This window comes from Hyperoodon ampullatus (genome assembly GCF_949752795.1).
Source record: "Hyperoodon ampullatus genome assembly, chromosome: 13".
Lineage (NCBI taxonomy): Eukaryota > Metazoa > Chordata > Mammalia > Artiodactyla > Ziphiidae > Hyperoodon > Hyperoodon ampullatus.
In genome coordinates, this window is record NC_136926.1 from 88,678,849 (window position 1) to 88,703,803 (window position 24,955).

General features: G+C 42.6%; 1 protein-coding gene across 2 annotated transcripts in view; it reads left to right on the top strand.

The window, feature by feature from the left end:
• The window catches only part of ATP9B (ATPase phospholipid transporting 9B (putative)), a gene marked incomplete at its 5' end in the record, with an annotated part of 207,075 nt that overhangs the window by 123,721 nt on the left and 58,399 nt on the right, over positions 1 to 24,955 (top strand). For both annotated transcript variants that reach the window (XM_079717497.1, XM_079717496.1), the window contains one exon: positions 12,747 to 12,907. In XM_079717497.1, the coding sequence (XP_079573623.1) occupies positions 12,747 to 12,907 (161 nt within the window). The remainder of the gene's footprint in view (positions 1 to 12,746; positions 12,908 to 24,955) is intronic.

Sequence of the window (24,955 nt, forward strand, 5' to 3'; positions counted from 1 at the left end):
CCTAATGGAAGTTTGTGTAGTTAATGGAAAGTACAGCCACAGATCTCATTACGAGAGTGGGAATAATATCATTTCTGGTTCACATCCGCCAGCCAAGGAGGCCCGTCTGCGGCAAGGGGACGGAAGCCGCAAGCTCGGCCATACACCTTAGCTCCTTGGAAGTGAACCAGAAATTTAACCAGGCTGGAGTTAAGCCGAGTAACAGAAATCATGCAAAAGCACTTAGCAAATTGTAAAGGCTATTGGCTTGGAAATTGCTACGGTCATAAGGGGTCAGAAATTCATCAGTTATAAACAATTAAGACCAAAATGAAGGCATTTTATGTGTTATTAATGGAAGCTCATCTTGTTACAGTAAATTGGTTATGCATTTTGTTTGTTTGTCTGAAGCATTTTTTAAAATTTTTTATTTATTTAATTAATTTATTTTTGGCCGCATTGGGTCTTCGTTGCTGCGCGTGGGCTTCCTCTAGTTGCATAAAGCAGGGGCTACTCTTCGTTGCGGTGCGCGGGCTTCTCATTGCGGTGGCTTCTCTTGTTGTGGAGCTTGGGCTCTAGGCGTGTGGGCTTCAGTAGTTGTGGCACACAGCTCAGTAGTTGTGGCTCGTGGGCTCTAGAGCGCAGGCTCAGTAGTTGTGGCGCACGGGCTTAGTTGCGCCACGGCACGTGGGATCTTCCCGGACCAGGGCTCGAACCTGTGTCTCCTGTATTGGCAGGCGGATTCTTAACCACTGCACCACCAGGGAAGCCCTGTGTGAAGCGTTTTCGCCTGCATTTTTTTTTCACGGGGAACATGTCAGGTGAAGCTGACACTGAATGGCCCGTGAGGGGTCTGTCCCCCATGCGGATGCCACAGTCTGTCTAAAATCGTACCGCCTCCTGTCTCCTGGCTTCAGCCGAGCTGCAGCGACCTAAGACCTTAGTTTTGAGCCAGAAGCCTTGACAGACCACCTCGAGATTAGAAGTCTTTTCTTAGCTCGCCGGATGCCCTTTCATGGTGACACGTGTCCCGGGTCCTCAGGGGCTCTCCTCGCCTCCATGACAGGCCAGGGTGCCAGGGGGGTCTCGTCAGACGCCTGCTGCTTGGCTGGTTCTTGCTTTGGCTGTAAACGGCCTCCACCCTAGTCAAAGCCTGTTGGGTATACTTTGCCCTATGACAATTCACTATAATTACTAGAATTTTAGCTCTTTTAGTGTAGGGCACCCTCTTCGTCATTAGGTGCATGTCCTGAACAGCTAATATGTGTAATTACGTTTAAAATAAGTGCACTCCAAGTGATTAACAGCATTTTGATATCAGAGTTGTGACCTAGCCGTTGCCTTCTGGTGGCTGAATAATTAACTTGTGTCTGAGAGCTTTCGAGTGTGATAGTTGCCTAACACAGGGCTTCCTCGTGGAAGGTTTGCTGGCTTCCAGTGACCCTGAGCTGCCATCTGGTGCAGACTCTAAGTGCTGCTGTCATCTGCTGCTAATTGCTGTCACCTGCCGTTGCAGGCCGTCGGCGGAGATGGCGTGAGCAGGCGGCCCGTCGCCGTCGGCGCGGGTCCTCTCGGCACGCGCAGGTGCGCCCCAGAAAGAAAGCACAGCGGCGGGCTGGGCTTTCTCAGTAGAAGCACTTTTCAGTTAGTTTGCATTTTAATACACAAGGTGGGGAAAATGGTGACCGTCTTGTGAAGGTTATTACTTCACTAAGTCCAAGTGTGTTGCCTGTTTTATGATTTGTTTTAATGGTTCTGGCGCTTAGGAGCCTATTAGGCTGGCGAGATTGTTTCCACGACATTCTACAGAAGACTTCTGTAATCCTCTTTCTCAAGCGGATAAGCTTCGGTCGGGGCACTCGCCTATAGCACCATATGATATTAATGTATTTTACTTGTAATTTAGAGAACAAGAAGGATGCCCTGATTTGAAGGCTAAGCTGTCCCCTGTGGCACTGGCACAGCTGATAATCGCGAACTAGAAAGATGTGTATATCAAATAGTTTACAAAATGAAGCCAGCTGTGTTTCCCTACATACTGTGGCTTCCTGACATGCATCATTAAACCTTATTAGCTACTTCCTTTTACAAAGATTCTTGTAGTCTTGAACATTGCATATTAACATTTTCTGCACCTCCAACTGGAAATTATTTGCTTTATTGTAGAGTGTCAACTTGCTCTGGTTTCTGATGCGTTCTAATTGGTACTTTAGAGTATAATCATCGTGAGATACCACGCCATGCATTTCTTTATTTGGAAATTAATACAGACCTTTTCACTTTATCTGTCAATCTGGGCAACTTTTCACACAATTCCCAACTCTTGGGATTGCTTACAAGCCATTAAGTATGAAATGGTTCATAAAATGTCCTTGAAGACATAAAGTAACACAAAAATTTTAGATGCTTTAAAGCAGTGCCGTATTTTGCCAAGATACCAGTAATAAACCTCTTAAGTAGACAGTTAATAATAAAAGGGTAGTTAAGAAGATGAAAAGTTTATTTAACCATATTATGCTTGTCATTTAAACATTTCAGCAAATCTCCTGAATTCCGTTTTCCTTTCAAAAGAATGCAAATCATGAGAACTGTGGATTTTGAAAACTAAGTAACGTTGATTCAAAGTTAGGTGTTAGGCCAGTATGATAACTTTCTTCATTCTTTTTCTCTTTATGCCGTTCTGTGTCTGCCATTCTGCTACACTGCCTTAAAAATTAATTATGTTTATCTACTGTTAACTTTCATTTGTCAGTTAGTTATGCTGATATGTTGGTGGGACAGAGAATGGACAAGATAATAGCAATTCTGAGGTGTTTCAAACACTGACCAGGGTTTTCTGTATCTTTTCACGTGTTTAATATAATCACAAAGAGCTGATATGCGTTTCATTGAGACAGAATTTCGTGAGTTCAGTGAAACGGTGATCATAGTTTTGTTTCCAGTAAATATCTTAGACACAGATCTTGTCAAGTCAGCTAATGACTTGATTTAAAAACCCTACTGAGTGGTTTTATGTCGTGATGGGTGCCAGATATCTGGAGATTGGGGTGGAGACCTTAAACGGTCCATAAATTCCCACATATTTACACAATAAACCAACAAGCGGTGAAGGGGGTAGTGACACCATCGCAGCCTTTGTGTCTCTTCGCGGGCTGCACGGTACAGTGTACATTCTAGTAGTGCCACGCTGCCTGCAGAAACTGAGACGTGAAACATGCTAAGCTAAACTCCGCCACACGCAGCACTTAGGCGTTGAGGATTTTTCCTGCCGATTGTCTTTTTTTTTTCCCCCTAAGATACTGTTACTTAGAATTAACAACTTTATAATACTGTGTATGGGACTGAAGTAGTCCTTAATGAAACCAGACTTTCTGGAATCTATTATTATATAGAAAAATTGTTAACTAATGTCTAGTAAATTCCCTGGCACAAACCATTAAATGCATTTTACTTGTTGGTATGCCAAAGAAAGAATTTAGATGGTAACGTTTTGAATCTCTGAACAAATCTCTGACTTTGTTATAGAAATTCATCTGTATCATGACCTCTTAATGAAGAAAATCTAGGGCTGGAAATTAAAGTTTCATTATAAACGAATGACCTTGTTTACTAATAAAAACTTAACCGTTCCCTTTCCCAGAATTTTATTAGGAAAATAACCAAGCAGGTGGAAGGGTGTTCGCAGCGCCCCCCCGCCCCAATCCCATGCAGTTTCTTTAAAGAAACACAGCAGTTCTTCTGGCCCTGTCCCAGGCAGGCTCCAGGGAGAAGGGCGGCCCTGGTACCTGCCTGCCCGGCCATTCCCTGTGCCTCCCGTGCTGGGGGGCCACCAGGTACTGGCTTTCCCTGAGAAGGGGCTCTGATCTACTCCCGCCGCCTAAATCCCAGTCTTTCCCATCATGTACGGTCCAGCAGTTTCAAGCCACTAACAGGAATGCGTCCTTCAATATGTCACTTCCTGGGTGTTAGAAAGCTGCCAAATACTTTTCCAGCTCTTTGAAGAGTTCAGAGGGTGCCCTGAAGGGATGCAGTCACTGTGCTGGGGAATTTCGGGTGCAATAGTGTTAGAAGCCCTGACTGTATTAGCAAGCAGTAACAGAGCCCAGATTTTAACAGCATTACTATTGATGTGCTTAAAAATCTAAGAGTATTTTCTATTCAATAATATGTTTTATAAATTATATTTAAATGAATATTTAAGAGTATATTTGAAGGGTGTTTCTAAAATGCACACATACACAAACAATATTTAAAATAAGGGACTTGACACATGCAGGAGAAAATAAAGTCACACATACACCCCCGTACCTCCCAGAAGAAAAATGTGCTAAATAGCATAGCCTCCTCAGTATGAAAAATCGACCAGAAAATGAAGGGTGAGGACTGCCCCATATTTCAACAGATTTACAAGAAGCCATGGTCTGCCCTTTCTCTCTGAGTCTGTTAAAATTTTAAGACTCCTCATAAAAGGCTTTCTTTAAAAATATCAGAACCATTTAGAGTTCTTATTAGAAAAAAATCTATTTTTCATGTTTCTAGGGAAAAAAGAATTTCCAGGAGTGTGGGGACTTTTAAAGTCTTTGAAGAAGAATAAAATAAAAGTCAAAGTTCCTGAGCATATCAGTGACCATGCACAAAATCTGCTCTTGCTGGCGTTTTTCCAGACTTTTTTTTTTTTTTTTTAAACACAGTTACTAATCCCTGAACTCATGGGTATTGTGGTTTTAGATAGTAAGAATTCGAGAGTAGGTTAATGCTACCTGTAAAATATCTGTTAAAATAAATATAAAATTACCAAAATAAACTGCTTATTTAATTAGATTAAATTGAAATCAAATGCCTGACCTCAGATTTCACTTACATGACTGATGTTGAATGTTGAGGTTCCTGGTGTCGGTAGATAGCTCAGGCTTGAAGTAATCATTTTGAATTGGTGGGTGGTCTTAGCAAAACCATTTAAAACTGATAGCTTTCTACACTGTTAAGACAAAAATAAGGTAAATATATGCAGGATCTCTAAACCATTAATGTAAGCTGTCGTTACAACTTTATTGATTTAGTTTGTAGATCTAAATCTTTAAAAAAAAAAAAAAAGCCTTCTCACTATACTACTGTACGATTACCTACAGTATTTTGGTTGTCATATCTTTAAATATGACATATCAAATATCCTTATTTGATAGTAGATTTTTATTTGGGAAATTTCCTTCAATATAATTAATTCATCACGTTAAAGTCTATAAATTCTGTCTTGGATTCTTCGTGACAACATAGATATTTATGGTAACTTTTTGTTGTTGTTAATAAAACTAAGATAACATGTATTATATATACTGAATTGGCTGATTGAAGATCGAAGTTCTGCTTTCACCAAAAGCAGGCTTTCAGCATTCGAAAAACAAAAAAAAGCAACAATCTTGAGCGCCCTCTGCTGGCGAAGCTGCAACATACTGCACCTTCGCTTTTGCTTTCTCTCCCCAGCTAAGAGAAATGTTTTTATAAAAGCAACAACGGAATATCAACAGGAAACATGACAGCAGTGCACACAAACCATATTCAGCATAGTGTTGGGCTGATAGTGGTTTGTGTGGTGTAGTCTCCTTGCATCCCTGGTTTTTAAATAAGCTGTGTGGACTATTGTAAAATAAGGCTGGAACTACTGTACGTTAGAAAATTATGGTCTCTGAAATATTCAGTGCTGGATTTTCATGTAGTTTGTGTACATAGAGTACAAATTAAATTGCCAAATGGTTTCCAGACCGTTTTGCATATTTGTGCACACTCATCTTTGTTTTAAACATGGCTTCGATGTGTCACAAGTTGAGCCTATTGAAATCGTTATAGTAATTATTAGAAACAAAAAATTAAACTAACCACTTAAAGTCACTATACTGCTTTAAATTTGATGACTTTTTAATATACTGGTTACGCCTTAATAAAGGCTCTACTGTGACAGAGGCTGTCAGACAGTAACAGGCTTGACCAAATTGTCCTGCATGAATATAAAAGTAAGTCTGCATTTTGCAAAAACAGACCTGACGTGTATTTGTGTATGTCCATATGTTCATAGATAAAGTGCTATTTTCTGGCATTTTTGATGATTATAAAATGTTACGTGGATATGTGTTATAGCAAATGCTCAAGCCACTATTAAAATTTCTCAAATGATCTGGTAGGTTGACGGCTTGGGAAGGCAGCCGCATTCTGCACTCATGAAGCCCCCTTCGAACTCAGCAAGTAATATGTTTGTAGATTATAGGAATAATTTCACCCTTAACAACATGTTTATCGTGTCTAGCAGACAGAGTGATCTGACGACGTGCATTGTCCTAAACACGGAGCTGATCGGTACCAAGGTTGTGTAAACTAGGTGAGGGCTTGCACTGGGTCCCCCCTCTGCTGAGTTTCTCACATTAACATGGAAAGCGGTTGTACTTCCTTGCTGAGGAGCTGAGCTTTGCATTAAGGCTTTTTTTGTTTATCTAAAAAATATAATAAGCACATTTTCTTTTCGTTTTTAAAATTTTTTTGATGTGGACCATTTTCAAAGTCTTTATTGAATTTGTTACAATATTGCTTCTACTTTTATGTTTTGGTGTTTTGGCCAAAAGGTACGTGGGATCTTAGCTCCTCAACCAGGGATCAAACCTGCACCCCTGCATGGGAAGGCAAAGTGTTACCCACTGGACCGCCAGGGAAGTCCCCCCATTTTTTTTTAAATGTTAAATATTCAAGAAAAAAAGTATCTTATCTGATAACTATTTGGTAAGCAAGGAAGAAACCTTAAATGCTGAATATAGAATAGTCAGGCAAAATTTATTTGCAGTTAAAAATGTAGAATATGAAATATTCTTTCAGGATAGACTTTTAAATGTTCATTGTGTAAATACAGATTTTGACTTTTAAAAATTAAGGCGATATAACATTAAGAATTACCGTGCTGATACTTACTTAGGGAGCTTTTAAAGCACAGATTATTGAGCCAATAGACTAGAACGGCTAAAAGAAGTGCTTCTTATTTCGCAGATCACTGGGGCCGTAAATGATAATAGCCGAGTTGTCTATGGGTGGGTGGCGCCTGCGTGCAGGACAGACACTTAGGACTGACGGGTTCATATCCAAAGATGAATGAATAAATAAACTGGAGAATAAGAAAAAAAGGGCTACATCGCATCACTTTAAAAAAAAAAAAAAAACTAATACTTTTAATTTAAATTCCAAACTGGAAAAAAGTTATTGCTGTAAGATTTAGGAGTTAGATTTAGTGTAAGAGTTTCAATTATTTGAATTGAAGGTATGTACTTATTTTTTTCTTATTTTTAAGATTCTACTAAAAGTAGAAAATATAGGACCGATTTGTTTCAAAGATATTTAAAAGAAATGTGTTTTTTAATTTTTATTTATTTATATTTTTAAAATAGCACAGCACCTGACTTTTTTTTATTAATTAATTTATTTATGGCTGTGTTGGGTCTTCGTTTCTGTGCGAGGGCTTTCTCTAGTTGTGGCAAGCGGGGTCCACTCTTCATCGCGGTGCGCGGGCCTCTCACTATCGCGGCCTCTCTTGTTGCGGAGCACAGCTTCCAGACGCGCAGGCTCAGTAATTGTGGCTCATGGGCCCAGTTGCTCTGCAGCGTGTGGCATCTTCCCAGATCAGGGCTCGAATCCGCGTCCCCTGCATTGGCAGGCAGATTCCCAACCACTGTGCCACCAGGGAAGCCCCAAGAAATGTGTTTTTTTATAGGAATTTCAACTAGGTTAAAACAGTAGCCCTATGTCAATTTTGTAGTCACAATCCAAATTCTGAATGATGCGAGGCTGATGGGCTGATCCGAGAATAGTTTAGCTGCTAAAAGATAAACAACGTTCACGGTAATGTTATAGTTTCCCCTAAGTAGTCTCTCACGTGTGAGGCTGTATTTCTGTCTGTGTAGAGTCGTGAGTGCATTTGCTAGTAGATTGGAGGCGTTTCTGTTTTTCAAATTGAGATATATTTACAGGGAAAATATAGGACAAATTAAAATGATATTTAGCTTTCTGCAAGAGTTTAAATTGGCTTTTTGACATTTTGCATCTTATGGTTTTGCTATACTAAAATACTTTCACGCAGCAAATAAGGAAATGTGAGTTTTAGAAGCAAGGTTACAGTACTTGGATGTTCACATAACATTGATCCAGGGGTAATATCACGTGAGGAGCAGTTGGCAGTGCTTATTTTTATGCCTTTTGTTTTCTCTGCTACTAAGTTTTAATAACACGAGACTCTACATTGATTTCTTGGGGACTTAGGGGGACTTTGAGATGGGCTGGAAAGGCGTTGTGTTACTGAGATAAGGTGGGGTCTCATTCGTCCATGGGTGCCTTAAAAAACCTGACTGATCTTTTCTTGATTAAGCAGGCGTTTACCGTATTTACCCTGCATTGTTGGTATAAACCATTATTTTACTGAGAACCATTAGCTGTTTAAAACTTGCTACATAAATTAAAGAGGAGCTAAGTGGATTTGTGATCGTTGCCATTAGTAGCGTTTTAGATTATACAGGCAATTATTGTGCTCATTATCCCAGAGCAGCCCCTTCCCAGAACCATTGTGGCATCTTAGACATTATGCACAGATTTTCCCTTGGAGATTAAAATTTCCAGTAGCGTATTTAATTTTGTTATCACAGTTGTTTCAAATCAAACAAATATTATGACAAGTGGAAGAAAATTTGCTTTACTAATATAGGAAATTACAAAAAGGTTGAAAATTACTTCCTAGTGTACTTACCTTTTCTTATACAGTCATAATTACTTCAACTGATTAGTCCGTTAGGGGTAGAAAGGTCTTGAAATCATAGTTAAAGGTATCTGGCCTGTTCAGATGTTCTAGGAAATTTTTGAAAGAAAGAAGAGTTTCACATCAAAACTCAGGCTACCACCTTCTTTATAGAATCTGTAGCTTTAAAGTTAACTAGCTTTCATATTGAATAGTTTTTAAGTCCAGATTGCATTTTAGGCAAGTGGAAGAAACTTTTAAGGGTGTTCTAGTGAAATGAGTATAAAATTGAAAGTGACCTTTAAAAAAATAGTTGAAGTATCTCTTTTCTTCTCACTGTGCTTTATTAGAATTGACCGCCCCCCCCCCAAAAAAAAAGATCATACTATATACTATAGCTCGGTTGCAATTATGTTCCAGGAAGAATAGTCATAGTTCAGGAAAGGCTCCTGAAAGAAAGCAGGGAACAGCCCATTACTGAGAAGCTGTGTTTTCTCTGCTAAATCTTTCATTCGTCCTTTAAATTAGAAGGGGTTGGTGAAGACGACATTTAGTTATAGCCACTAGTCAGGCAGTTGACCACATGTGTCCTCGTCAGTTAGAAAAAAGGTATTAATACTTTGAATTAGCTGACTATCAATGTGCAGTGGGCTGCTTGTAATGTTTCCATCCTATATGGGTCATTTTTTCAAAGGAAACTTTGTCCTCATTCCTGACTGTTTTGTCCCAGCTCTCACAGTCCTTCACTGCCATGATGCAGGGAAAGTGTGAGGCAGTGGTTATGCATTTTGCAAGACAGTGATTCTTTATTTTATTACAAAAAAAGGCCAACTCTGGAAGGCCAGATTAAATCATTCCTTTCACTTTTTAATGGGATTTGGATGAATAGAGTAAAATATGCACTTTGCATTCATTGATAGCATCTTTACGTTGAGGTAATTGAGTCTTTTTTCCCTGACTGAATGAGTAATGGCTTCATCTGACCCTCCGCGAGGCTTGGAACTTAGGCTGCCTTTGTCACCGCAGAGGGCCCGGGCTTGGAAACATGCTCTACTTCCCGGGCTTCATTTTTCTTCATTTTAATCCAAAACCCTATTTTTCTCAATAATTCAAGCATAAACTATATAGTAGTTGAAGTAGCGGAAATTGCAAGGTATTTGTCCTGGTTCTGCCGGTTTTTAAATGGAGTTGATAAATCAGGCGCCATGGTCCCGGCCACTGCTCTCACGGAGCCCAGTCCAGCTCCACCGCGGAAGCTTCCAGAACCGTCGGCGCGGTCCTTCCCGCTGCTCATCCCGGCCCAGAGGTGGCGAGCCCAGACCGGCTGGCCCCATTGCCCACTCGCCCGGTCACTATGCTGAAGTGACCGCTAGGGTGGCAGGGCGCTTCCCGCAGAGCCCTGCAGACACGGCCGGCTGGGCCGGGAAGGGTCTCATCTGCGCACAGGCTGCGCACAGGAGACAGTGCATCTCTAGGACTTGCCTAAAGTCTCTGGGGTTCGGAGTCTGAAGAGTGCGCGACCAGAGGAGACCACGTGTCCCAGGCGAGGGGGGCGGGGCCTGAGGAGGGTGGGGCTTTGGAGGGGTGGGTCCTCTGTGGGGGTGGTTTGGAGGGGCGGGGCCTGCCGGGGTGGTGGCTGGGGAGAGGAGGGGCCTGGTGAGGGGAGGGACTTAGTGGGGGTGGGGCCTTGTGGTGGGGCGGGGCCTGGAGGGGCGGGGCCTCTGTGGGTGGTGGCTTCGAGGAGCAGATGCTGCAGAGCCGCCTCGCCCCTGGCCCCACTCCCACCCCCAGGGCCCTTGCAGGTGGGGACCCGTGGCTCCCAGACCACTGCGCAGAAGATTTCCCTTTTATAGGATATATTACTGGTGTTCACCTTATACTTCCTACTAGATTGGCTGTTTCTTGAAGGGTAAAGTCTCATAGTTTACTCATTTTTCATAACCATAGAGTTTGGCAAAAAATGTAGTAGGTATTTAAACTTGCTTGTATAATGAATGAATTTTCTTCACTGCTGCACTTAACTGGGTTTTCTGACAAAGTTTTATGCTTTCTTTGTAACTACAGTTTCTAAACGTTCTCATGAGGCTTTGTGGTAAACCCTAATCAAAACCAGATATAAACTAAACAGTGAAGTGTGGAAAAGGCTAGCTTTTTATTGGCCAAAGACATGGTATCCAAAGGCACTCCAAAATAAACTGGTATTAAGTAGGTTAGTAATTCTAAAAGTTTTAAATTTGAGAATAATAGTTTCCCATTTATTTTATCAAAGTTTTGGTAATCATGGTTTCTTTTTTAATTTCTCTTTTTCAAAATTTGTACCAGATTCAGGAGAAACTCAGATGGCAGATGGATAACCAGATAGGATTCAGTCTTCTGCTAGTGTCATATAAATTACAAATAAGCAGTTCTGTTAAGCACCTGCTGTGCCCTGGCCTGAGAGTGACCATTAGTGACAGTGAGCTTTGCCACATTGTTTGGGCTTCTCCAGGCACCTCTGTTAGGAGATGGGTAACACCAGTTTACAGAGGAGGAGAGTGAGGCTTAAAGAGTGTAAGAACATTCCCCAAGGCCACACAGTTAATAAGCAGAGAGGGCCTCCCTGGTGGCGCAGTGGTTGAGAGTCCGCCTGCCGATGCAGGGGATACGGGTTCGTGCCCCGGTCTGGGGGGATCCCATATGCCGCGGAGCGGCTGGGCCCGTGAGCCATGGCTGCTGGGCCTGCGCGTCCGGAGCCTGTGCTCCGCAACGGGAGAGGCCACAACAGTGAGAGGCCCGCGTACCACAAAAAAAAAAAAAAAAAAAAAAAAAAAAATAAGCAGAGATTCAAACCCAGGTTTTTAATAATAGTAACAATGAGAATAGTAATGAGAATAGCAATAGCATGCATGTAGGCTTGCTCTCTGCCAGAAGCTGTGCTCCCTCAGCTGTGCATCATCTCTTTCCCCCCCCACCGGGTCCTGTCAGGAAGACATGTTACAGCCCATTTTACAGATGGGAAAACTGATGCTCAGCTTGCCCAAGGTTATGCAGCCAGGTGGCAGAGCCAGCATTCAAGCTAGCCCAAACACAGAGTCTTGAGGGATCTTAACTGCTGTACGGCGTCACTTGTCCTCTTTGTGGCTCTAAAGCCCTTCTACAAAGCCTGGCACCGCCCTCCCCGCTCCTCTCTCTGCCCCCCACGCTGCATTGCACGGTAGTCTTTCAGCAATGACACTAAGCATGGAGCAGGACTTGGTGGAGGTGCTGGGCTTGAAATTGAAGCTACGTGCTTCAGAAGAGCTGTGTTCTCTTCACTTGTAGAATGGATGGTGTTTGGGTATCTCGTTCTTACTGTCCTCAAGATCCCACACAGAACGCACACAAAAAGGGAACTAATTCTTATTGACATAATTTTCCCTCACGTTTTGCTCAGCTGGTAAGTGACCCACAGGATGAACTGGAGTGTTTTGTGCCTTACTGGGAGGACCTAAAGTACAGGACTTCTGCAAATTAACAAGTTGTCATTACAGGCTAACTACTCCACCTGTTGCTTTTCTTCTTAATTAAGAGAAGTTCTTTTCAGGGAGGCCTTGGCAGAGAGGGATGACAGACATACTGTCCTGTCCTGAAGAAAATCCTAAGTGACTCCCCGACGTGGCACGTGCAGAGGAAAAGGCGCGTGTGCTCCCGGAAGGAGTGGCCGGGCTGCCAGGCCGTCCGTGTGGCTCTCATCCCACATCCCCTTTTGTACAGTTGCCGGTCGTAACCTCATCTAGAGAAAGGATCTGAGTTTTTTGTGGTTGGATACTCAGGACTCGTGTTTTCTCAGTAGACTCTTTCTGGAAATGCTCTGGGGACCATGAGTCACTTTCAGAAATTCTCCCTAAATCTCTAAAAGGCTTTTCATCAGGAGGAGTTTTCGGAAGAAAATGTAAAGTTGGTACCTTTTTGTCTTTCAGGATAATACAGGCTGTAGCACAAAAGGGAATTTAAGAACGTGGTTCTGTCCTAACTCTTCGTTTTCTTTCAGGTTGGTTTGCTGGACCTTGAGCTCAATCAGCTGACCAAAGCACTGTTTTTGGCGTTGGTTGCCCTCTCAGTTGTCATGGTGACCTTGCAGGGATTCTCAGGTCCCTGGTACCGCAGTCTCTTCCGCTTTCTCCTGCTCTTCTCCTACATCATTCCCATAAGGTGGGTTTAAGAATGAAGAAAAACAGATGTCTGGTTTCATTGAATATGATGTTATTGAATGTATTGTCCTCAGTGTGAAAGAAATGATCCACCTAGAACAAACGAGGGAACCCCACTGACCCTGCTGTGAACCCCACTGCCTGGTGTGAACCCCACTGACCCTGATGTGAACCCCACTGCCCACTGGTGTGAAGCCCACTGCTTGCTGGTGTGAACCCCACTGCCTGGTGTGAACCCCACTGACCCTGGTGTGAATCCCACTGACCCTGGTGTGAACTCCACTGACCCTGGTGTGAACCCCACTGCCTGGTGTGAACCCCATTGACCCTGCTGTGAACCCCACTGCCTGGTGTGAAGCCCATTGACCCTGCTGTGAACCCCACTGCCTGGTGTGAACCCCACTGACCCTGCTGTGAACCCCACTGCCTGGTGTGAACCCCACTGACCCTGGTGTGAACCCCACTGACCCTGGTGTGAACTCCACTGACCCTGGTGTGAACCCCACTGCCTGGTGTGAACCCCGTTGACCCTGCTGTGAACCCCACTGCCTGGTGTGAAGCCCATTGACCCTGCTGTGAACCCCACTGCCTGGTGTGAAGCCCACTGACCCTGGTGTGAAGCCCACTGACCCTGGTGTGAACTCCACTGACCCTGGTATGAATCCCACTGCCCGCTGGTGTGAACCCCACTGCCCCCCTGGTGTGAACCCCACTGACCCTGATGTGAACCCCACTGCCCCCTGGTGTGAACTCCACTGACCCTGGTGTGAACCCCGCAGCCCCATGTGAACCCCACTGCGAGCCCCACCCAGTGCCAGCTCAGCCGGCCTCCTGGGGCTGAGTCTCAGGGTCAACACTGCCCATCGTAGCTGTTAACCCAGTCCTTCCCGCCTGTCCTTCTGCAGCTGCCAACAGACAGCTCCTATTCCCATCTCTCTTAATTACATCTTTTTTTCTTGGGAATTCCCAGGGTTTTTTCCTTTGCTTTCATTAATCTTGTTTTTCTTCATTTCTGTTGCTTGTATCAGTTCTGAAATGTTATGTGGTGTCACTTCACTACTATTTCTGTTGTACGATGTGAAAGGCCAAGTAAGAACGCTCTTCCTTCTTGTTTCTGGGGCACTTCTATCTTTAACTGATAGAAACCATTGAGCAATATCCAACTTTTATTTTTTTAATATTTTATTTAATTCTCTTTATTTATTCTCTTTATTTTTTAAAATTCTCTTTAACTTCTTTCTTTAGTAAACTGACAATGTCAGTATGTATACCCTTTTTTTTTTAAGAGTTTCCTGTGCTATACAGCAGGTTCTTGTTAGTTATCTGTTTTATATATAGTATCAATAGTGTATATATGTCAATCCCAATCTCCCAGTTCATCCCACCTCCACTTCCCCCCTTGGTAACCTTAAGTTTGTTCTCTATATCTGTGTCTCTATTTCTGCTTTGCAAGTAAGTTTGTCTGTACCATATTTCTAGATTCCACATATAAGTGATATTATACAATATTTGTTTTTCTCTTTCTGACTTACTTCACTCTGTATGCCAATCTCTAGGTCCATCCACATCTCTGCAAATGGCACTATTCCGTTCCTTTTTATGCCTGAGTAGTATTCCATTGTTTATATGTACCACATCTTCTTTATCCATTCATCTGTCGATGGACGTTTAGGTTGCTTCCATGTCCTGGCTATTGTAAATAGTGCTTCAGTGAATATCGGAGTGCATGCATTGTATATCCTTTTAAAAAGTCTGATTATATGGGACTTCCCTGGCAGTCCAGTGGTTAATACTCTGCGCTTCCACTGCAGGGGGCACAGGTTCGATCCCTGGTCAGGGAACTCAGATCCCACGTGCCACGTGGTGTGGCCAAAAAAAAAAAAAAAAAAAGTCTGATTACAAAATGAGAAAGGTACAAGGCTTTCTGCGAATCTGGCTTGTTCTAGTTTTTCCATCAACAATTTTATATTTAGGGTAACGTGTTCGGTCAAGCTTGGAGAGACTTACTAGACAGAATTATGACTGTACCTGTGTTTAGCTCCATAATATCTCATGCCTACTTCAGCACGATACTTTTCCTTGTTTTTCATAGTCTGAGAATGCAATTATACAGATTTAGCAGAAGGGATGAAAACCATAAAATGTAAAAAGTATAGAAGACACTGATTTAGAGGCTTAAGGCTTACATTTGATTCAACCAAGTTTGTTTTCCCATTGCAAAGTTTCCATTGAAATATGAGTAGCAATACTTTTAGTATTTACTAAATATGCTTCTGCATTTAATAAAGAATAGATTACAATTTTTTTGTTTTGCAAAATACACAATTCTGAAAAGTGAAGTACTTTTTCTTCTACTGACCTAACACTTTTTTAAAAATTTAGTTTTATTTATTTTTTTGTACAGCAGGTTCTTATTAGTCATCAGCTTTATACACATCAGTGTCTACATGTCAATCCCAATCGCCCAGCTCATCACACCACCACCACCACCCCCAGTCACTTCCCCCCTTGGTGTCCATATGTTTGTTCTCTACATCTGTCTGACCTAACACTCTTAAAAGGCTTTTCCAGCTTAAGAAAGAAAAGCTGTTTTATAGAAATTCTCTACAGAATTAAAGATGTTTGAGCCACCTGATCCAGTTTACTTTGTCTTTCAAGGAAAATAGTACAAGACATAACTCCTGTAACTCTAAAATGAATGTATGTTCCTTAGATCGTTGTGTCACTGATAGCACAAAGCAAACGATCAGAACACTTTACGGGCCTGTCACATTCCCTCAGGTCAGCAGCTTGCAGTTACACGTCTCTAATGATTATGTTCTTTGCGCATACACGTTAAAATGCTGCATGACAGTCTAGTTGGTCAGAAACAACCATCTTGACGGTGCTGGGTCAGGGAGGGTTTACCCACGTGAGGCGGATGTGGGTAGTACAAGCACGACGGTGTTCCCCAAGGCGATAGCGCGTTCCTTCCGAGCAACACTTGAGAACCTCTTGCCAATAGGGTGTCTTTGTGTCAATGCTGATGTCGATGAGAGCTTGTGTGGCTTGGGAGGCAGTTTTCCTCTCATTATCTGTAGGTCGGGTGGCCGGATCAGCGGGTGTGCAGGGGGCTTGCCAGGGAAATGCCCACACACACGTCCCACCGTGTGACCGCCCAGGGCAGCGCCCGGTGCTCTGTTCAGAGCACTGCTCAGTCAGCACACCAAGAAGGGAGTGTCGAAAACGTTAGCTACACAGGTACAAAATTCACTTCCAAAGTTGGAATTAACTTTCCTGAAGTTTTATTGAAGGAAGACTCTTAGGAGATTTTTGTCAAGTTATTTACAAGTCAGGTGCCCTTTCTGCGACATTTTACAAGTTTGAGTTAACCTACCAGATATTTTCAGTAAGGCCTCATTTTCCAGGAAGCATGCTTGGGGAAAAGAGTTCTTTCAACCTTACTTAGACCTAGGAATGATCTTCAGGTATTGATGGCTTGGGAAATTTGCAGCCTATCCAGGTTGCAGAAGATGCTAATAGTAGAAGATTCAGCGTTTGGAAAGCGTGCACAGGAGAGGAGTCCAAGGATGTGACTGGACAGCCTTTTGCTGAAGAGATTAGGTGTGGTACTCATGGACCCACTTAGCCATCTCAGCAGAAGTGAGGAATAGATGGGGTTGTCCAGCAAAGACCTGTGGAGGAGCCTTTTGTGTGGACGTGTGGACCCCCGTGACACACACGAGAGCCCCACAGAGGTTTTGAGAATATTATACCAGCAGTAACACTGCCAGCTTGGACTAGAGGGACAGAGACAGGACAAGATAAGAAGCCTGTCAGAATCCCAAATTCTGCAGGCTGAAAATGGGCTGATAGAGCTTCCTAGCTGTAAACATGTGCTGCGTTTTGAAAACAGAAGAAGAACTCAGAGGCCAGAGCCGGCATGGGCCAGGCAGAGGGCTGTGGAGCTGTGAGTCCAGAGGGTGGAACATCCAGTCACAGAGAATTATTCTCAGCTCTTGAAACGTTACGGAATCTGCCTTGCTGAGCAGTTTGTAGTTACTTATGTGTTCTGGATGTTAGTCCTTTTTCAGTTCTTGGTTTTGCTAATAATCTTTCTCAATCCCTAGCTTGAATTTTTACTCACCCAGGGGTGAAATTATAAATAACATTGTCAATTTTACATAGTCAAGTTTATAGTTCTATCTTGCTGCTGGCTCTCAGTCTCTAGATGTTTAAGAAATCCACCTCTGCTCCAGGATGGCGAAGCTGTCCTCCGGTGCTAGCTTCTCAAAGTTTATCAGTTTTATGTTTTACCACTGGAAGCGTTTTTCTTTTTCTTGTTGTTTGTTGTTTTCTTAATGGTGTGAAGTAGTATTTTCACATAGTTTTCCCATACTGGTCGTTTTAACACCCTTTACAGAAAACACTCTTTTCCCCAATGATCTAGGGCCCCCTCCGTCACATACTAAGTTTTCATATATGCACAGGTCTGTTTTGGGTCCCCTGTTCTGGTCTGGTTGTACTTTCCTGACCAAATAACAAAGTGCCTTAGTTCATAAGCCCTTATAATAAGTCAGTATTTGATAAAAACAACTCCTTCCTCCATGTTTGCTCTCCTTGGTCATTTCCATTTAATAGTAAACCTTCCAAACCACGAATCTGGCATATCTGTTCATCATTTTAGGTCTTCTCTAACATCTCAAAATTTAAAAAAATTTCCATAGGAATCTTGCACAACTTTTGTGAGAGCTATTATTAGATATTTGGTATTTTTTAAATGCTGTTAATAAATACTGTTTTTTGAAAGAACTGTTTCCTATATATTTGTTGATGGTATGGAGAAATAAAGTGGATTTCTATAAAATGATTGAATCCATCAATTTTGGTAAAACTTTATTGATTTTAATTATTAGTCTGGAATCTATTGGATTTTCTCTGTAATCAGTAGATAATGACAGCTTTCTTTCTTTCAGTTTTTTGCACCATTTCTTTCTTCCCTTCTCACCATAGTAATGATTTATAGTGTAACCTTAAGTAGAAGTAATGATAATGGACATTCTTCTCTTGTTTACAATGTGAAAGGCAAAACTTTCAACATTTCATCAGTAAGGATGCTACAAGTTTTTACAGAACCCCTTTTCTATAATATATAATAGAAGTTTTTTCTACTCCTACTTGCTAAATGTTGTTTTTAAATCATTCATATCATTTAAAAAATACTTCTTACTAAATCTATTGAGATGATTTTTCATTAAAATTTTTTCTTCTTTAATATATGAATATGCTAAATTAAACTGAATGACTCTCTAATGCTATACCTACCTTGTATTCTTTGTGGGGGAGAAACACAACTTGGTCATGGTATAATACGCCTTCATGTATTACTAGGTTCCATTTGCTTGTAATTTTTGTGAAATTTTTGCATTGGTTTACATGAGTGAGATTGACTTATAACTTTCCTTCTCACATCATTCTTTTGGCGTTTAGCATCAAGATTATGCTATTCTCATAAAATATATTGATGAGTCTTCTCTAAAATATTTTTGTTTAAAATTGTAATTATTTATTTCTTGGACATATTTACATCAAGGAGGCCATGTCAGCCTAAACTTCTTGTTGTGGAAAGATGTTTGACAGAGTTGATTTCTATACTAGTTTAAATATATTTCTTAAATAGTTATAGTTTAAATAGTTAACTTTAAAGAGTTAAAAAAGCTGCTTTCAGGCTTTTAATTTCCTCTTGAGTCAGTTTTGGAAAAGTTATGGTTTTCAAGAAGTATGTCAACTGTACCTAAATATTCAAAATTTTTTTAAAATTTATTATTTTTTTGGGCTGCATTGGGTCTTTGTTGCTGCGGGCTTTCTCTAGTTGTGTCGAGTAGGGGCTACTCTTCCTTGTGGTGCCCGGTCTTTTCATTGAGGTGGCTTCTCTTGTTGCGGAGCATGATCTCTAGGTGCATGGGCTTCAGTAGTTGTGGCACGTGGCTCAGTAGTTGTGGCACGTGGGCTGTAGAGTGCAGGCTCAGTAGTTGCAGGCACAGGCTTAGTTGCTCCGCGGTATGTGGGATCTTCTGGGACCAGGGCTCGAAACTGTGACCCCTGCATTAGCAGGCATATTCTCAACCACTGCGCCACCAGGGAAGCCCGATATTAGTGTTTTACACATTCCCTCTTTTAAAAAAATATTTATTTATCTATTTATTTATTTATTTTGGTTGTGCTGGGTCTTAGTTGTGGCACTCAGCATCTTCGTTGCAGCATGAGAGATCTTTAGTTGCGACATGCAGACTTCTTAGTTGCAGCATGCAGACACCCAGCTGCGGCATGCGAACTCCCAGTTTGCGGCATGCGTGGGGGATCCGGTTCCCCGACCAGGGACCGAACCTGGAACCCCTGCATTGGGAGCATGGAATCTTAACCACTGGACCACCTGGGAAATCCCTACAGATTCCCTCTTAATTTTGGTTTATCCATGTTTTGTTTTTCTTGTTGCGTTTCACACCTTCCATGTAGAATAATTTTCCTTCTGTCAGAAATTTATTTTTTTAGTTTTTGTTTAGTGCTGGTCTTTGTTGGGAACTCTCTAGATTTTTGCTTGGCTTTTCTTCTTGAAAAATAATTTCACCTGTGTATAGATTTCTAAGTTGTCATGATTATTTTACTCTTTTGGCTTCCATGGCTGCTGTCTACTAGCTGCCATTTAAGTCTTACTCCCCTGTGACCCTTCCAGCCTCTTTCAGATTTTCTCTGTGTTGTTGGTGTCCTGCTCTCTGATATGATGTCTAGATGAATGTTTATTCTTGAATCTGTAGATAGGTTTCTTTCATTCATCCAAGAAAATTCTTAGTTTGTCTTTTTAAATACTGCCTTTGCCCTATTTTGTCACCTTTCTTTCAAGGTTGGTTAGATATCCACACTGTACCCTTTGTTTCTCCTGTTTTTACTTTTGTATTTCCCACCTTTTTGTCTCTGTGCTTTATTCTAATAATAAATAATATTCCTAGTGCCCTGTCTTCCAAGTCACTAATTTTATCTTTGACTGTGTATAATTAGCTAATCAGTTTCTTAATTTCAGTTATTGGTATTTTTTTAGTTCTAAAAATTTTATTCAATTTCTATATCACATTGACTTTCATTTTTATATTTGCCTATTCCGTGCAAATATTCTTCTAATTGTTCTTGTGTATCCAGGTGTTTTATAGTTTGTGTCTGTCACGTGTAATATCTGATACCTTTTGCAGTTTTGTTCTCTTGTATTTTTTCCTTGTGGCTCTTGTTCATGGTATGTTGTTTGACTGTGTACTGTGTGGCGTTTGCTGTTGTGTTGTGCTGTGGTTTATTTGGGTTTTGTTTGTTTGTTTGCAATTATATTTAAAAAGCTAACTATAGGAATCATTTGAAATAAAAGATGAAAGTATGTTTTTCCAAGACAAATACCCTGCTTCTAAACTGTGTACTTGGAGGTACTGCCTGTCTTGGAACATCTTCATCCAAGTTCAAGGTTCACAGTTACTGAATTATTCAGGAAATGTGAGCCTGGCTCCATCTCCACGTGTAGGTGCCTTGGTCCAGGTTCTCCCTAAGTTTGACAGTTAGCCCTTCATAGCCCCACCCATCATGGGAAGGAGGCCCTCTTGTTGGACCTCCACCTTTTGATGTTCCTGGTCTTTACTTTTGCTCCTTGCACAGGTGGTCTATGGAAGAGCAAGTCCAAACTCTTGGGGAGGGTGTGTGCTCTCAGGGCAAAAGAGATTGTATGGTCCCTGACCTCTCTGGTAGCTGATTTGGATTTAGTCCAGAAATTTCTCACTATCTACTCAGTTCTTTATTTCTTTTAAGAATTAAAAAAGAAATTATACAGTATTTCTTATTGTTTTCAGTGGGAGCATTGGTTCAAATAAAATACCTCCCATTACCCTAGGTCACAGAACTTTTTTGCAATTTTTCTTTTTTTTTTACCATGCTGTGCAGCTGTGGGATCTTAGTTCCCCACCCAGGGATTGAACCCAGGCCATGGCAGTGAAAGCGCCAAGTCCTAACCACTGGACCACTAGGGAATTCCCTGCAATTTTTGTGTAAGGGAAGTTATACAAATTTGATTAACTTCCCTGGCAGTACTTTCCAGCCTAAAATTTTGAGGTCTCAAATATGATCAGCCTTATTCTTGAGAATGCACCAAGCTTTCTTTTAAGAACAAAATACAACTATATCATAGCAAACCTGGGAAATGAAGGCTTTCAAAAAAATATCACTTGGATAAACAAACTATAGTATATCTATACAATGAATACTATCCATCAATCAAAAGGAATAAACTGTTGATCCATATGATAACTTGGACATAACATTTTTGAAGTTACAAAAGTGTAATGGTGGAGAATAAATCACTGGTTGCCAGGGGTAGGGCTGGGACAGGTGTGACTCTTAAGGGGGAGGGGGAGGAGGATCCTTGCTATGATGGAAACGTCTGTGTCCTGGGGGAGACGGATGGACAGGGTGGTGATGGGAATCTCTCTGTGGGACACAGAGCAGAGAGTGCGTGTAAAGCTGGCAGAGCTTGGATCAAGTCTGCATTTGAGTTAACCGTATTGTCGCATCAGGTCTGTGTTTGGATAACACGCAGTGGTCGTGCAACATGTTACCTTCAGGGGAAGCAAGTGAAGAGCACACGGGACTCTCTGTCCTGTTTGCCACTTCTTGTGAGTCTAAACTATTTCAAAATTAGAAGTTATTCAAAAGCACCCTTGATCTGTGAGAGTGAGTATCTGTCTTAGAGGCAGACTGCAGGCTCTTGAATCAGGGGGTGTGAGTCTCCTTTCTTGCGTTGATACCATGACAGCTATGACCGTGGGCAGGTCTCCCAGCCTCTGCACCTCAAGTTTTCTCACCTGTTTCTCCACGGGGCGAAGTTGTGTATAGAACAGTGGGCCCAGAGCGTGACTTTGCTCTTTGTGCCTTCGTCCGTCTGGCTCTTCTTACATTCAGCTTCTTGTGTCAGTTTGTGTTGGCTTTTAATAGAACGCTGAGCACCTCTTTCATCTTATCAATACATTTACTACCTCATGTGCCTTTTCACTAGACTATGGTGTTTCTTCAAGAAAGAGCTACTGATGCAGTTTTTAGATGATGTGAGTGTAAGGCAAGGGGGGGATTACGGACGTGTGGGACAGCCCCTGGGGAAGGACGGGCCGCTGCTGTCTGGGTGTGGCTGGAACAGGGATCCCGGCCGCGCCTGTGGACTCTGCTTCCCTCTGGCCGAGCGCCCTCCTCACCTGGCTACACAGATGGCGTTGGAGGCCTCGGGCTCACGTTCTGCTTGCTTAGTTACGCTCGTGAAAAGCGAGTACTTCTCTCCAACCCGTTGAGGAAAACTCCCGAGAGGGCACCAGCCTCCCGGTGCCACTGCTTGCCTGCATGCAGTGTGGACTGTCCAGGCCCAGCACGGGGGTGGCCGTACCCACTGGCCGGGCAGGGCAGGCCCTGAGAGCACGGGGCCGCCTCCTGCCAGCCCCCCGGCCCTGCTGTGTGGGTTCGCTGTGGGCAGTGTTCCCTTCGGGATGGGAGCCGAGCTGAGCCGAGCTTCTGCAGCCCCGGGGAGGCTCCTGACTTTCTGCCCCAGCCCCTCCCTCCAGCAGCTTCGTTATTAAGATCCTGCCGGATCGGGGGTGTTCGCCCTGCTTCCTTTTGCTGTTCCTTCATCCTGTGACTTTTGGAGACACTTTAAGGTGTATCTGTTAAATTGCTTGTAACTAGTATATTGATTTATTTGTTTAGAAACTGAGAGACGTGCTATTTTTAATAGGAATATTTACCCTTTCACATAATTGACACAGACTATTTGGCCTCACTTCTGCTGTGTGTATTTATACTGTTGCTACACAGATGTTTTACATGCACGCGCGCACATACAGCCCTGCAAGGCCCCCCCGCGTGCGGCCTGAAACCACTGTGAATGCTGGGAGAATCCTGAATTCCTCTGTCTCCACTCACCCCAGGATTTGACCCTCTGATCAGTATTTGGTTGTTGTGGGACCTGAGAAGATGGGCTGATTCCCCCTGAAGAAACTTCTGGGTTTGTGCCCGTCCTCCTGACGTGGGAGACGCGCTCTCAGAACCGCGGGACCCATGCTTACCAAGCCCACAGCCTGTGCCACCTCCTTACTCGCCTTCTGGCCTCCAGGCTTTCTCTGGTTCCGTCCACCTTGGACACTGAGGCTCAGTTTATTTTTTGAAACACTGCTTTATTTCAAATCCCCAGTCCACCCACGCCCACTCCAAAACTTGATAATGTGATTTAGAATTTTGCTTCTACCAATTTCAACTACCTTTCATACTTGACTAGATTTTCTGTTCCTTGGGACCCAAGACTACATTTTGTTTATCCTCTTGTGTGTTGCAGTGGATACAAATCACAGGGGCAGTTAGCCTACTGGGGGGAATATCCGATCCGCCAGTGACGGCACGTCCATGCCTTCTGAGCCCCGGAGCCTGGCTGACCCTCCGCCTTCCTAGGTGGCGCCCACATGCTGCCCACCCCCATGCTTTCCATTTCAGCTCTGCCTTTTCTATGAAACCACCTCTGGCTGCTCAGGGCCGGTGATCACCCACTCCACCAGCATGGCTCTCCGTCACCCGCTTTGATGCGCTGTGGCTGACACGTGGCATTTTCCAGGTGCCGTTACCAAGGCTCAGAAGGGTCAAGTCTGTCATCAGCCCAGATCATGGAACTAGTACATTTGGGAATTAGGAATCCATACAAGTCATATGTAACGTCATTCCTGTAAAGTTCCATTAACCCATGCTTCCCCCCAACGCAGCAGCTTCAGGAGAATTTAGGGGGTTGATTTGACAGGAGTTGACTATCTGGAAAGAGGAACCTCGAATCACTTCCAATTTCTGGCTTGGGTGACGGGTAGATCACACCATTCATTGGTGGTAGAAGCGTCTCCTCCTCCTTGAGCAAGAGTAAATGTGATCTTATTTTGTTTGGCACAGGACGGGGAGGAAGTGGGAAAACTAGCCTCCATCGTGTGTATGTTCATTTAACGGTATTTGTGGTAAATCTAAGGTCAGATACCCTGTAGGCAATAGAATATGCAGTCTGAAGCCCGGGAGAAAGGTTCAAACCAGTAACAGAATATTACCTTCCCGGTGCATGGCCACGGGTGAACTCACCTAGTGAAAACATTTTGGAACCATCCCTTGCCATCCATGGTGTGTCATGAAAATTTTAAAGAATCACAGAATGAAAAATTTTGGGGGGAAATTCAGATAAAATAGCATCTGTGCTTTTTCCTTTAAATGACAGTTTACAGGAAAAGGTTTTGATTACTTTAGATAAAACTTGTCATTTAAATGACTTTTCTTTTGCTCAGATTAGCATCTAAACATATGTCTCACTTCAGAGGAATGCATGTGAATTATTTTGGGTAGATTCACTCCCTGCGGAGCCTGGTGTAAGCTGGGGCTGTTTCACCTGGTTCTGATAAATGCTGCAGGTTTAATTGTAACAAATTAAGTTGAAATGTAGCAGGCCTCATGGGGCACCAGTGGGGTGGCACTGCATGTTTTAGCAAGGTACACCTCACTTATTCAGGATCCAGGTTACCTCCTCAGACACTTTTATAGCTGTAAGATGAGACTGTTTGGAAAAGGAAGTGCCACCATTAAGATGATCTTATGTTCTAAAATTAACCTTGTGCTTTCTTCCTGTAGCGTGAAGCAGGTTCATACATGTTCCTCTCCGTGACACCCCTGAACAACCTGGCCCATGAAGATGGTTTATTTCATTTTTCTTATTTTATAACAGTAGAGGTCACAACTGCCTCTGGCTCAGCTGACCATCTAAAATTGCAATGACTTTTCCACTTATTTGGAATAGGTCTCTAGATAATTTCACAGTTGCTAAATAAGCAACATAATTTAGCTTAAATATATATATGGTATCTATTACCTTATAATCTATTAATGTAATACTCAAAATAGTAGGCTTATCATATATTTTGTTCACAAATCATGTTACTATAAAGTACTAGTCGAGGGCTTCCCTGGTGGCGCAGTGGTTGCG